We start from the raw sequence: 13858 nt of genomic DNA, 5'->3' as shown, positions 1-13858 counted from the left end.
AATCAAGTTGTCCCTAACCATGTGCTTGTGGCATGCAGGTCCAAGTGAAAAGCTTGAGACTGAGTGGTTAAAGTCGTGATCCAAAGCAAAAAGAGTGTGCTTAAGAGCTCTGGACACCTCTAACTGGGGACTTTAGCAAAGCTGAGTCACAATCTGAAAAGGTTCACCCAGTCATGTGTCTGTGGCATTTATGTATCCGATGGTAATACTGGAAAAAAAATTTCTTAGGGCCACGGCCAATACTCATAAAAGTAGATGTGTTTAAAAATCAACATACTTAACTAGGAGAATCAATAACACTATCTGAACCTTGAGTTCCTATAGATGCCAATCATTCTAAACTTCAAAGGATAAAGTGAGATGCCAAAACTGTTCAGAAGCAAAAAGGTACAAGTCTCGCTCATATAGTTAGAACAAATATTCACTGATATTTTGAGATTTATAGTATGTTTTCTTCTTTTTATCCTATTTGATTTTCTGTTGCTTGGGGACAAGCAACAATTTAAGTTTGGGTTTGTGATGAGCGGATAATTTATACGCTTTTTGGCATTATTTTTAGGTAGTTTTTAGTAGGATCTAACTACTTTTAGGGATGTTTGTATTAGTTTTTATGCAAAATTTACATTTCTAGACATTACTATGAGTTTGTGTGTTTTTCTATGATTTCAGGTATTTTCTAGCTGAAATTGAGGAACCTGAGTAAAAATCTGATAGGAGGCTGACAAAGGACTGCTGATGCTGTTTGATTCTGACCTCCCTACACTCAAAATAGATTTTCTGGAGCTACAGAACTCCAGATGGCGTGCTTTCAACGGTGTTGGAAAATAGTTCATAATTTGTTCGAGTTTAGACAATGCGAACTGGCGTTCAACGCCAGTTCCATGCTGCATTCTGGAGTAAAACGCCAGAAACACATTACAAACCAGAGTTAAACGCCAAAAACACGTTACAACTTGGCGTTTAACTCCAAGAGAATCCTCTGCACGTGTAAAGCTCAAGCTCAGCCCAGGCACACAACAAAGTGGGCCCCGGAAGTGGATTTCTGAATTTAGACTTATTTTTGTAAACCCTAGTAACTAGTCTAGTATAAATAGGACATTTTACTATTGTATTAGACATCTTTGGTCTCAGTTTTAATCAGTATGTTCATCTTAGGAGACTATTGATCACGTTTTGGAGGCTGCCCTCTCGGCCATGCCTGGACCATCACTTATGTATTTTCAACGGTGGAGTTTCTACACACCATAGATTAAGGGTGTGGAGCTCTGCTGTACCTCGAGTTTTAATACAATTACTACTATTTTCTATTCAATTCAGCTTATTCTTGTTCTAAGATATCTATGACACTCATCATCATCCATCCCTATGAACGCGTGCTGGACAACCACTTCTGTTTTACCTCAGACCGAGCGTGTATTTCTTGGATTCCTTAATCAGAATCTTCGTGGTATAAGCTAGAATTATTGGCGGACATTCTTGAGAATCCGAAAAGTCTAAACTTTTTTTGTGGTATTCCAGGTAGGATTCAGAGATTGAATGACTGTGACGAGCTTCAAACTCATGATTGTTGGGCGTAGTGACAGACGCAAAAGAATCAATGGATTCTATTCTGACATGATCGAGAACCGCCAAATGATTAGCCATGTTGTGACAAGAGAATTTGGACCATTCTCACTGAGAGGATGGAAAGTAGCCATTGACAACGGTGATTCCCTATATACAGCTTGCCATAGAAATGAGTAGGAATGATTGGATGAAAGCAGTAGGAAAGTAGAGATTAAGAAGGAAAATAGTATCTTCATGCGCTTATCTGAAATTCCCACTAATGATTTACATAAGTATCTCTATCTTTATTTTTTGCTTTATTTATCTTTATATTCGAAAACTATTACAACAATTTGAATTCGCCTAACTGAGATTTACAAGATGACTATAGCTTGCTTCATACCAACAATCTCCGTGGGATCGACCCTTACTCACGTAAGGTTTATTACTTTGACGACCCAGTGCACTTGCTGGTTAGTTGTGCAAAGTTGTGAAGAATGTGAGTAAACCATAGTAGTGTGCACCAAATTTTTGGAGCCATTGCTAAGAATTGTTCAAGTTATGAAAAGAGTAAATCACAATTTTGCCTATCACTATGCTTTTCTCCGTGTTTCCTTTTTGTAGGAGAATAGGAATCACATTTGTGGCATCACTTGAAAAGTAATGTGATGAGCGGATAATTTATACGCTTTTTGGCATTGTTTTCATATAGTTTTTAGTAAGTTTAAGCTACTTTTAGGGATGTTTTCATTAGTTTTTATGCTAAATTCACATTTCTGGACTTTACTATGAGTTTGTGTGTTTTTCTGTGATTTCAGGTAAATTCTGACTGAAATTGAGGGATTTGAGCAAAACTCTGAAGAAGGCTGACAAAAGGACTGCTGATGCTGTTGGATTCTGACCTCCCTGCACTCGAAATGGATTTTCTGGAGCTACAGAACTCCAATTGGCGCGCTCTCAACGGCGTTGGAAAGTAGACATCCAGGGCTTTCCAGCAATATATAATAGTCCATACTTTATTCGAAGAATGACGACGTAACTTGGCGTTAAACGCCAAGTACACGCTGCTGTCTGGAGTTAAACGCCAGAAAAACGTCATGATCCGGAGTTGAACGCCCAAAACACGTCATAACCTGGAGTTTGACGCCAAGAAATGCCTTAGCTCGTGGAATGATCAAGCTCAGCCCAAGCATACACCAAGTGGGCCCCGGAAGTGGATTTATGCATCAAATACTTACTCATGTAAACCCTAGTAGCTAGTCTAGTATAAATAGGATAAGTTACTATTGTATTAGACATCTTTTGACCATTTTTAGTCTTTTTCATTCGGTCACTTGATCATAGAGAGGGCTGGCCATTCGGCCATGCCTGAACTCTTTGCTTATGTATTTTCAACGGTGGAGTTTCTGCACACCATAGATTAAGGGTGTGGAGCTCTGCTGTACCTCAAGTATTAATGAAGTTCTATTTTCTTTTATTCAATTCTCCCTTATTCTTATTCCAAGATATTCATTCGTACCCAAGAACATGATGAATGTTATGAGTCAGATTACCCTCATTATCATTCTCACTTATGAACGTATGTGATTGACAACTACTTCCGTTCTACATGCAACCGAGCTTGAATGTATATCTCTTAGATTCCCCAACAGAATCTTCGTGGTATAAGCTAGATAGATGGCGGCATTTATGAGGATCCGGAAAGTCTCACCTTGTCTGTGGTATTCCGAGTAGGATCCTGGGAATCCGGAAGGTCTCACCTTGTCTGTGGTATTCCGAGTAGGATTCCGGTAATGAATGACTGTGACGTGCTTCAAACTTTAACCTGCTGGGCGTCAGTGACAGACGCAAAAGAGGGATTCTATTCCAGTAGGAGCGGGAACCAACCGGTGATTAGCCGTACTGTGACAGAGTGCGTGAGCATTAGTTTTCACTGTGAGGATGGGATGTAGCCATCAGCCATGGGTGATGCCTCCAGACTGGTTAGCTGTGCGAGTGACAGCCGCACAGGATATTTCCCCGAGAGGAAGAAAGTAGCCACAGTTGATGGTGAACCCCTATACAAAGCTTGCCATGGAAAGGAGTAAGAAGGATTGAGTAGAAGCAATAGGAGAGCAGGCGTCCTTGGGCTCTACAGCATCTCCATCCGCTTATCTGAAATTCCCACCAATGAATCTGCATAAGTCTTCTATCCCTTTTATTATGTATTTTCTTTTTATTTTATATTTCCGAAACCATAAACAATTTTAATCTGCCTAACTGAGATTTGCAAGGTGACCATAGCTTCCTTCATACCAACAATCTCTGTGGATTCGACCCTTACTCACGTAAGGTTTATTACTTGGACGACCCAGTACACTTGCTGGTTAGTTGAACGGAGTTGTGTCCACTCATGCCAATTTCTTAAATTCCATAATTTTACAATGATACCAAAAGGCACAAAATAGGAATCACAATTTCGTCCACCATAATGCCTTAGATATTATAAAGATCACTTATAAAGCGTAGCCTTAACTTAAGAGTTATGGGTTCACTTTTTACACCCAAAAGAGCACTTTTAAAGTGTAGCCTATTTGTCATGTTTCAGGTACATTTTAAAAGTGTTGCCTAATGTATTTCAAGTAAAATATCCACTAACTAACACTTAGTAAATTTTTTCACCTTTCACCAAATGATACATTCACGCGTACAGACACTTATTGGGCAAAAAAAAACTTGGCCACTGAAAACGTAACACTTGCGCACGATCCCTATCTAGCTATGATTCCCTTCATCATCACCCTGCCCCCAAATCAAAGAAGACCGCTCACGGCGTCACCGCTCATGGCGTCATGGCTCACGGCGTCACCATCTCCACCACTCACCTTCATCACTCACCACTCACCACTTACCACGCCGCCACTCATCTTCAATGCCGCTTCTCTTTGCTGGGCGTTGACATTAGGAAGACTCTTCGCTCGACTGAAAGGCTGTCTTTATTCGCTCACCATTGTCAAGGAGGTACGTATTCACCTTCTTTTGGTTTCTAAAATCTGAGAGGGTAGGGTTCCGATTTTAGGGTTGCAATTTGGGGTTTTGATATACTGTGAATTTGTGAATTGATGAACATGCATGCTAATGTTGCGGCGCAGGAGAACTCATAATTTGCGGGTTTCATTCCGTTATTGTTGCGGCGCAGGAGAACTCGTGAATTTGGGATTGGGGTTTCATTCCATTTACGCAAGTGAGTGATGTATAGTTCGTACGCCAAATTTCATTTTAATTCCTTGTTGATATACATTATCTTTCAGTATAACACAAGAACAACTTCACATTGTTATTACGATTTTAGTTCCTAAGTTCCTACCTGAATCTACATTATAATAATTCTTATGATCCAGAAGAACAATACCATTAATAATTGCTAAAACAATGCATATTTGTTCAACTTACATCTTATCTTATAATGAATAATTTTAAAATATATGGATGCCTGGATCTGGGTGGATATATTATGTTTACACTAATTGCTCCACAAATATCTAATTAAAAGAATCATGTAACCAGTTCTACAGATACCAATACACAAATGGTTACTCTAAATTGATATGGGAATTAGGTAGTGAAAGCTGTTAAAACATTATGGTGGATTTGAATTCTTTTTCTGTGGTACCAACAATAACCACTTTACAGATGAGTGTAAAATGGTGGCTTTTGGTCATCTTATTTTGGCTTTAGTCAATGGATGGAAGATGGATTTTTGGTAACAATAACAAAGGTGTAGAATTTGGGGATTTCATATGAGTGCAAAAGAGGAGTTAAAATCAAGGGTTTTTATAGCAGAGGTGCAATGGTGAAATTTTTGGATGCAATTGTAATAATGCCCCTTGTGACTTGACTTTATTTCCTAAATTATAATTATTTCATAAATTCACAAATCATAACATAACATTGTGTCTCTGTCTGTCTCCGTCATGGACTTGGTACTAATTTATAGTTTCTTTTTCTTTCAATTCTATCCTTTCAAGATTCATACATATGTATATATATAGATAGCAAATTCATTTGTTGGAACTGTATATATATGAAATTTGTCAACTACTGTAATAACCAATTCATCACAATATGCATGTTGTAACTATATCATTTACACGGTTACATCAATATTGCACGTTTTACTGACCAGTCCAAAACCGCATTGGTTATTAACCGTAGCTACTAGCTAGTAATATTTTGCCGTATTAGTCATGTCAACCATGTTTAAAAAACATTAAAATCAACTATTAAAATTAATTATTAATATAAAAATATATATTAAAAAATTAAATAATATATATACAAATATATAATAATTAATTTTAATATATAAATAATATTTTTGTAGTCATGCATTTACTAATTAATGCCAAGTATACTTAAAATTAACTTGTATACTATCTTTTGTGAGAGTTGGAATTAAACCTTGCTTGTTTAGGCAAAGTCAGGAATGTTTAACCCAAAAAAGAATTATTTTATAAGTTTAGCAGCATAATCATACTTTGTTATGAGGAGCGGACAGATAGTAAAAAATTTAAAATAAGAAAACAAATAAAATAGAATGGTGGCAACCCAGCTGAGTCACTTTGTCTCTCTCAATAAATTGAGCGCACACACTCATTACTTACTCATTTTAATTTGTCAACTACTGTAATAACCAATTGCAATATATATTAGCTTGTTATATTATTTTATTTTATTTTATTTATGGTAACAACAATAGGTTGCTCTACCATTTTTTACTATTTAATTTTTCCCTTACATTTTAAATATATCAGTTTAGAAATTATAAAAATAAATCAAGACTAAATATGATTATACTCTAATATCTTAGAATTTTATTTGGTAACAAACAGATTGAAGTTTTTGGTTAAAGCTCCCAAGTGGATTTTGTCAAAACGTTGATCGTGTCATTGCAAGGTACAATACATACTTTTTTCTTTTCACTTTATGATTATACTATTAATTCATGTGTAGCTCCACCTCGATTGTTTTGTTAGTTTTGAAGTTGCAATTTAACTTAACATTTATGCACAATAAATTCTTTGTTTTCCTTTATTTGTTTTACTTCAATGAGTTTCTAGTAAAATGTTTAGAGAATTACTTTTAAGATTAGGAACTATTTCCCAACCCTAACTACAAGGCTATGAAAGTCCTTTTCATTGCCCATTCCCCTTATATTTCATAACACCCTTCCTCCTCTATTCGTGTTATCTTCACTTTGCGACCCCTTATAAATTTTCCTCCTAAAAAATTTATAAATTATCGATTAGGTTTTGTGATATGCCGAAGGATTGGATGGATCTACCGAGGTATAGTGAAGAATATATCAATGGTGTTATTAGTTTCTTAGACTTTGCATACTCTGAGGGAGAACCATAAGGACAACAAATTCAATGTCCTTGTAAGAGGTGTTGTAACATTGAGTGGTATAGAAGAGATGTGGTATTTGACCATTTAGTCACTGACGGATTTGTTAAGGGATATAGAACATGGATTAATCACGGGGAATGGACAATCCCAATGGTGGTTGATGATGACACGGATGATGAAGAAGGTGCATGCGATGACATCGAAGGACTGCTTAATGATGCATTTGGATATATGCCTCACGCTGAGGGTGTTACTGTAGGCCGAAATGAGGAGGCTAAAAAGTTTTACAATTTAATAGATGGGGCAAGTCAAGAGTTATACCCGGGTTTCAAGAAATTTTCTACATTATCTTTTACCATCCGTCTGTACTTATTAAAGTGTTTGCACGGTTGGAGCAATGCATCCTTCACTTCCCTTCTTGAGCTATTAAAAGAGGCAATGCCTGACATTAATATACCTTTATCTTTCCATAAGACAAAGGCTATGATAAGAGATTTAGGTCTAGATTATAAAAAAATCGATGCTTGTCCAAATGATTGCCTCCTATATAGGAAAGAGCTAAAGGATGAAAAACAATGTCGTGTGTGTGAAACTTCTCAATATAACGAAAATTCTAGTGATAATAGCGAGAATCAACCTCACAAGAAAGGTCGTTCTATTCCTGCAAAGACTCTAAGATACTTTCCTATAATTCCAAGACTTCAAAGATTATTTATGTGCTCAAAGACGGCAGCTAGTCTGAGGTGGCATGATGAGGAGCGCGTTAAAGATGGGACATTAAAGCATCCTGCTGATGGCCTGGCATGGAAGAACTTTGATAAAATGGATGAAGACTTTGCAAAAGAATCACGCAATATTAGACTAGGCTTGTCAAGTGATGGGTTCAACCCATTTCGTAGCATGAACATTTCATGGAGCACGTGGCCTGTGATGTTAATGGTATATAACTTGCCTCCATGGATGTGCATGAAACCTGAATATTGTATGTTTTCTTTGCTTATTCCTGGGCCATAATCAATTGGTAAAGATATTGATAACCATTGATAAAAGACTTGAAGTTGTTGTGAGAAATAGGGGTCGAAACTTATGATGCATCAAAGAATGAGACCTTTCAAATGCGGGCAGCTCTTTTGTGGACAATCAACGATTTTCCTACATATGCTATGTTGTCCGGGTGGAGTACAAAGGGGAAATTGGCTTGCCCTTGTTGCAACAAAAATACCTCTTATCTACAACTAAAACATAGTCAGAAGATAGTTTATATGGACCATTGTATCTTTTTACCCATGGATCATTCATGGAGAACCAATACAAGGTCTTTCAATGGGAAACAGGAATTAAGACCCCTCCACCTGTTATTGAAGGAACATAAATTTTTGAGATGCTACAAAATGTTGAGAATGTTTTTGGGAAGAAGCAAACTACATCAAATAGTTTCCCATGGAATTGGAAAAAAAGATCAATTTTCTTTGAATTGCCTTACTGGCACAAGATCCCACTGTGTCACAACTTAGATGTCATTCACAGAGAGAAGAACATACTTGATAGTGTAATTGGAATTCTCTTGGATATCCCAGGCAAGACAACGGACCATTTGAATGCTCGATATGACTTAAAAGATTTGGGGATCTGAAAAAATCTTCAACCAAAGGAGGTGAATAATGGCAAGAGAACAAAGTTAGCAAAGGCATGCTTTTCTATGACTGCTGCTGAAAGGTCGATTTTTTGTGCCATTTTGAAAACAACAAAGCTAACAAAGCTACCTAATGGTAGTGCTTCTAATATATCATGGTGTGTACATCTAGGAGAAAGAAAAATTTCTGGGTATAAGACCCACGATGCTCAATTTTTGCTATACTATTTACTACCAATACTGATTAAAAGCATCCTTCTGGATCATGTGGCCATTCTGTTGATTTGGCTAAGTTCCTTTTTTCATCGCTTATGCAAAAAGTTCATCACACTGGAATAGATAGATCGACTGGAGTTAGAGATAGTGGAAACATTATGCCACCTTGAGAGGATTTTTCCCCCTAGTTTTTTTGACATAATGGTTCATCTTCCAATTCATTTAGCAAATTAGGTGAGATTGGGTGGTCCAGTTTAGTTTCATTGGATGTATCCTCCAGAAAGGTATATGTGTACATTAAAGTTGTATTTACGCAACAAAAGTCACCCCGAAGGTTCTATTGCGGAGGCATATCTGGCTGAAGAGTGCTTAACTTTCTGCTCAAGATACTTGCATGAAGGTGTGCGAACAAGACTTAATAAGCGACCTCGGAATGATGATGATCTTAATGACGACGAAGTTGTGCCATCAAAGTTGCTTTCTAACAAAGGCCGTTCGTTAGGCGTGGGAAATGGGGAACCAATTAATCTCGATGAGTGCTCAAGCCCATGTGTATGTATTACACAATTGTGAAGAAGTCACAGATTATGTTAGGTAACTTAATACAACTTATGTTTATTCACTAAATCAAGTGCATTTAGATTTTTATCGATCAAACATAACTATTTTTAACTACAGAGAGCATGAGGATGAGGTTAACAATCAGCGAGGAATGAAATGGAGAAAAGCAAAAGTTCACAGTAAAACCTTCTCGCAGTGGTTTGAAACTCGGACAAAGGGATCTAGATATGCCTGTTTGGCTAAAAGAAGTATCACGAGGTCCAAGCTCTGTTGCAAGAAAAATTTTCTGGATATATAATTAATGGATACAGGTTTCACACTGTGGAGCGTGAGGCAAGGAGAAAAACACAAAATAGTGGTGTCACATTAACTGCTTTAACTTCAAGATTTGCAAGTGCTAAAGATAAAAGTCCAATTCAAGACATTGTAGCTTATTATGGCAGACTGTTTGAGATAGTAGAGTTAGACTATTTTGGGCATTTTAAGGTAGTATTATTTCGGTGTGAGTGGTATGATGCTGGGAGAGATAAATATGGTCTTACATTTGTTCACTTCAATAAGAAATGCTACCAGAATGAACCCTTCATACTAGCATCTCAAGCACATCAATGTTTTTATGTGCAAGATCCATATGAACATAACAAACATTATGTTATGGAAACTGTCTTAAGAGACTTATTCAAAACAAGTGACGAATCTGAGTCTAAAGCCTGTCAAATCTTCTATAATGAACAAAACGAGCATATAACGAGCCCTGCCATACCAGCTGATGATGGAGAACTTATTCTGGAGAGGATTGATCTACGACCTACAGTTATTGAAACGGTTCCCCAAGTGACTTCTACCCAAGACTATGAGGCAGATTTCATTTGAGATTCTGATTCTGATGGGTCAGCCTAAGCAATTTATTGCTTAATATGTACATATGTATAACTAAGTTTTCTTCACCTTTTTATTTGTAAGTCATATTTTTGTTTTAATTTCTGAAGTTTTTAGTGTTTCTTATAGTATATATCACTTTATTGCTTATATTCACTCGAGTTAACTAATTTGTTTGTGTAGGAATAAAGAATTTATTGATCTTAAAGCAACATCAAGTAAGAATTTGCTTCGTCAATTTGAAGCCAAGAGACAAAAGATTGTAAATGAACGCAAGCAATATGAGATGCAAGGTGCAGCACCTAATGACAAGGAGGAAACTATGCCAAGGTTGGATGTAGTCAAAAGTCAAAAAGAGTTGAGTGCAACCAAAGGAGTGAAGACTTCTATGTCAAAGAAGCTGGATTTTACTCATTTACAAAGCACACTCGATACAATAAGAAAAAGGACTGATTTCAAGCCTAAAACCTTGGAAGTAGAGCCGAGCCTTCCTGCTCAACAGCCAGAAAATAAAAAAAGAAAGCATCACTTGACTGTGACTATGGCTGAGAAAAAAAGCATGAAGTGCAACGTGAACCGTCAACACAAGGCTTGAATAATTCTAAGCTTATAAAGGTGGGTGCAGATGAACTTAAAAGGAAGCTCAATGCAATTCGTAGTATGAATAATAGCATGCCAACAAGTGTAAGCCAACAGCAGAGTTGGGCAAATTCTACTCAGCCTACAGTCAACCAAGGGCAGCAGCAGATCATTCAATTCACACATGATAGGACTCAAAAAAGGCAAGATGACACTACTTTACCTAGTTCAAACACTACCCCATAAGCTGAAGATTTAATGTCGGAGCAAGATGGATCAAGAAAGGAAAAGAGCAAGCCAAGGGTAAGGGCTACATCTATTGATGAATTCTAAAAAGAAAATGGGATAGTTGTAGAAATTGACGGACTAAGCTCTGAACTAAGTGATGATGTGGGAGATAGCTTACCACTTAATGAAAATTATTATTCACATGTGATGGAGGACATTGATGATGACGAAGGTAAGAAATTTCTATCAAATTTTTTATATTCTTTTGCAAATCATAATGCTTAATTTTTCAATTGGCATCACTAATTACTCCCTAATTTTTCCCCTTAATGCATAAAACTAGGAAAGCCAAAGAAAAAGAAAACCCAGGAAAAAAAACTTGCAAAGAGATTTATGCAAGAACTATGGAACAGCGGGAAGAAGTTATTTTTGATATTGGACAGCCATTAGGACCCACCGATCAAGGTGTGTCTAATTTAACTAGTTTCGTTGGCACAATTGGTAGAAATAAAAGATTTGTTTGTCTTTTATACACTAGCTGGCATGCTGTAACTCCTAAAGCTAAGAAATTTATGTGGAACTACGTTAACGTAAGACTTTTCTATTATTATTGAATGTCGATTTTTTTTAAATATAGGAAGGTGCATATAACAATGTTGATATCATGCAGACCAAGTTTATCCTCCCAGATAGTGGAGAAAAGTGGCTGATCCAAGCAATTCGGGATGCTTGGAAGCGGTTCAAGGGAAAGATTAAGCAGAAGCACTTTGTTCCCTTTGATACTATCGAAGATATGGTGAAAAATCGACCGACACAAGTACCAGAAGGTCATTTCATAAAATTGATCTATTATTGGAGTCATCCTACAATCCAGGTAAAATAGTTAGTACTATAATTGCAAATATATTACTGTTTGTTAAGACATAAGAAAAACAATGAAAATTGGATTGATAATGTGGGAATCTGTCCTCTTTCATGCTGTACAAACACATATTCTACCCTAAATTGTAAATATATTATTACTGTTCGAATTGCTGCTAGGTTCCTAAACTGAATTGAATATTCTTTGGATATATTTCCTTTGGTATGACCTGAAAGGAGGTAACTCTTATCACTATAATTGATGCTGCGTCCAGTAAGAAATTCTATCATGTATAAAGCTTTAGACTGCTATTCTATTTTTGCTGAATTAAATTTTTTTTGGAAGCAGCAGGTAATTAAGTTGGGCATAATTAGACTGTTATTCTATTTGTGCTGTGATTATGATTTGCTACAATTCTATTTTCTGTTCTGTTTTGTGCAATTTTATTTTCTGGAATTTTATTTTGTGCAATTATATCTACTGCTATTTTGTATGGTGTAATTTTGTTTATTGAAGCAAAATTTAATTATATTGTTCTCTGTTTCTATGTGCTAACTTTTTATTCAATTATAGTCAATGAGTGAAAAGAATAAGAAACACAAAGAACACCAAAAGTTTCCACATCGCATGGGGCCAATTAATTTTGGAAGAGTACGAGTGGCTCTGGTATACTTATTTAATATTCATGATGGCGTTTGTTTAGTTAATTTTAGTTATGTTGTTATAGTCTTACTTATTTAAGGCTTTATTTTGTAGCGCGTGACAAAGGAAACAAGTGACGAACCAAAAAGGTTTGAAATGTTCATTGCTACTCGAACAAGTCGGAAAAGGAAGGAAGTTGATCAGAAAACACAAGATGCAATTGTATGAGAGTTCATTTAATTATTAATGATTATAAATCAAATTTGGGATATAGTAACTAATTCTATTTTAAATGTTTCTTCTAATCAGGAAGACTTCCAAAATCGGCAAGCTGCTGGTGAAACAGATGAGGAAGCTTTTGAGTCTTTATTTGGAAAAGACCTACCAGGTCGGGTTAAGTGCTATGGAAGATCTGTTACACGAAGTGATTTAAAAAAAGATGCTGAAATTTCTGAACTCAAGCAACAGCACTAAGAGCAAGTCACATCTTTGAAAGCTGAACTTGGAGACATGAAGGCCAAACAGCAGCACCAAGATGCCAAACAGCAACATCAAGAGGCTGAGCTTCATGGATTGTGAAACATGATTAAGTTACTAGTTCAGCAATCTGAACTTGGAATGAGGCCGGAAGAAATTGAGGCTTTGTTACAAAATGCCCAACACTCTCCTATTGATGCGAATAGCGCTCATGGATCAACTCATATTCCAAACATAGATATGGTATGAACAGTTCTTTCTTATTCCATAATATTTGTTTATATATTGTTAATTGTTAATTAGGATTCTAAATATCTGCCATTGAGTTTAAAATTTGTATTTGTTAGAACTTAGGAGGCTGCCAAATCTTTTTAATTTGATTTGAAATTTAAGGAGCTATGATTTGGTTTCTCCGGTTTTGTTTTTTTCATTATGTTATTTTATTATTATTATTATTAGAGTGGACCAATATTTGTGGCTTCTGTTGTGCTTTTGTGTTGCTCCGATATCATTTTTGTGTTAATATACTGTTGGATACCCTGTTTTGGTGCCTCCGGACAAATTTTGAGCTTCTTATAATGTTAAAATCAAAAAGGAAGAAAAATGTTATTGCTTGTCACTTACACAATGCACTTGAGTTTCTGATTTTACTTCTCATTTAGTATGAAGTTGTGTTATGATTCAGTTTTTTATGTCCTTTATGATGACTTATAGTATCCCCTTGAATGTGATTGTTGTTTTAAGCAAAAGGGTATACAGTTTTTAGTTTTTAGTTTTTATGTTCCAATAATTTGAAAATTTTTAGTTTTTAATATGCTAATTATTTTTTTTCTTGTACTTTTTCAAAA

General features: G+C 36.1%; 1 protein-coding gene across 1 annotated transcript; it reads left to right on the top strand.

Moving 5' to 3' along the window:
• Positions 1-11433: 11433 nt before the first annotated feature.
• Positions 11434-13007, top strand: LOC140173676 (uncharacterized). Its single transcript, XM_072198186.1, has 5 exons — positions 11434-11547; positions 11667-11903; positions 12465-12557; positions 12648-12755; positions 12843-13007. Exons 1-5 carry the CDS (start codon positions 11434-11436, stop codon positions 13005-13007), a joined length of 717 nt encoding a protein of 238 aa, XP_072054287.1.
• The last annotated feature ends 851 nt before the right edge of the window (positions 13008-13858 follow it).

Source organism: Arachis hypogaea, chromosome 6 (assembly GCF_003086295.3).
Source record: "Arachis hypogaea cultivar Tifrunner chromosome 6, arahy.Tifrunner.gnm2.J5K5, whole genome shotgun sequence".
Lineage (NCBI taxonomy): Eukaryota > Viridiplantae > Streptophyta > Magnoliopsida > Fabales > Fabaceae > Arachis > Arachis hypogaea.
The sequence above is the reverse complement of the archived record's forward strand: the minus strand, read 5'-3'. Positions and strand labels throughout refer to the sequence as shown.

Bases quoted from the DNA above. Each gene is read 5' to 3' on its own strand.
- LOC140173676 (XM_072198186.1), top strand. From the start codon at position 11,434: ATGGAACAGCGGGAAGAAGTTATTTTTGATATTGGACAGCCATTAGGA. The intron at 11,904-12,464 runs GTAAAATAGTTA...ATTCAATTATAG, and splicing joins GGAGTCATCCTACAATCCAG to TCAATGAGTGAAAAGAATAA. The intron at 12,558-12,647 runs GTATACTTATTT...TTTATTTTGTAG, and splicing joins GAAGAGTACGAGTGGCTCTG to CGCGTGACAAAGGAAACAAG.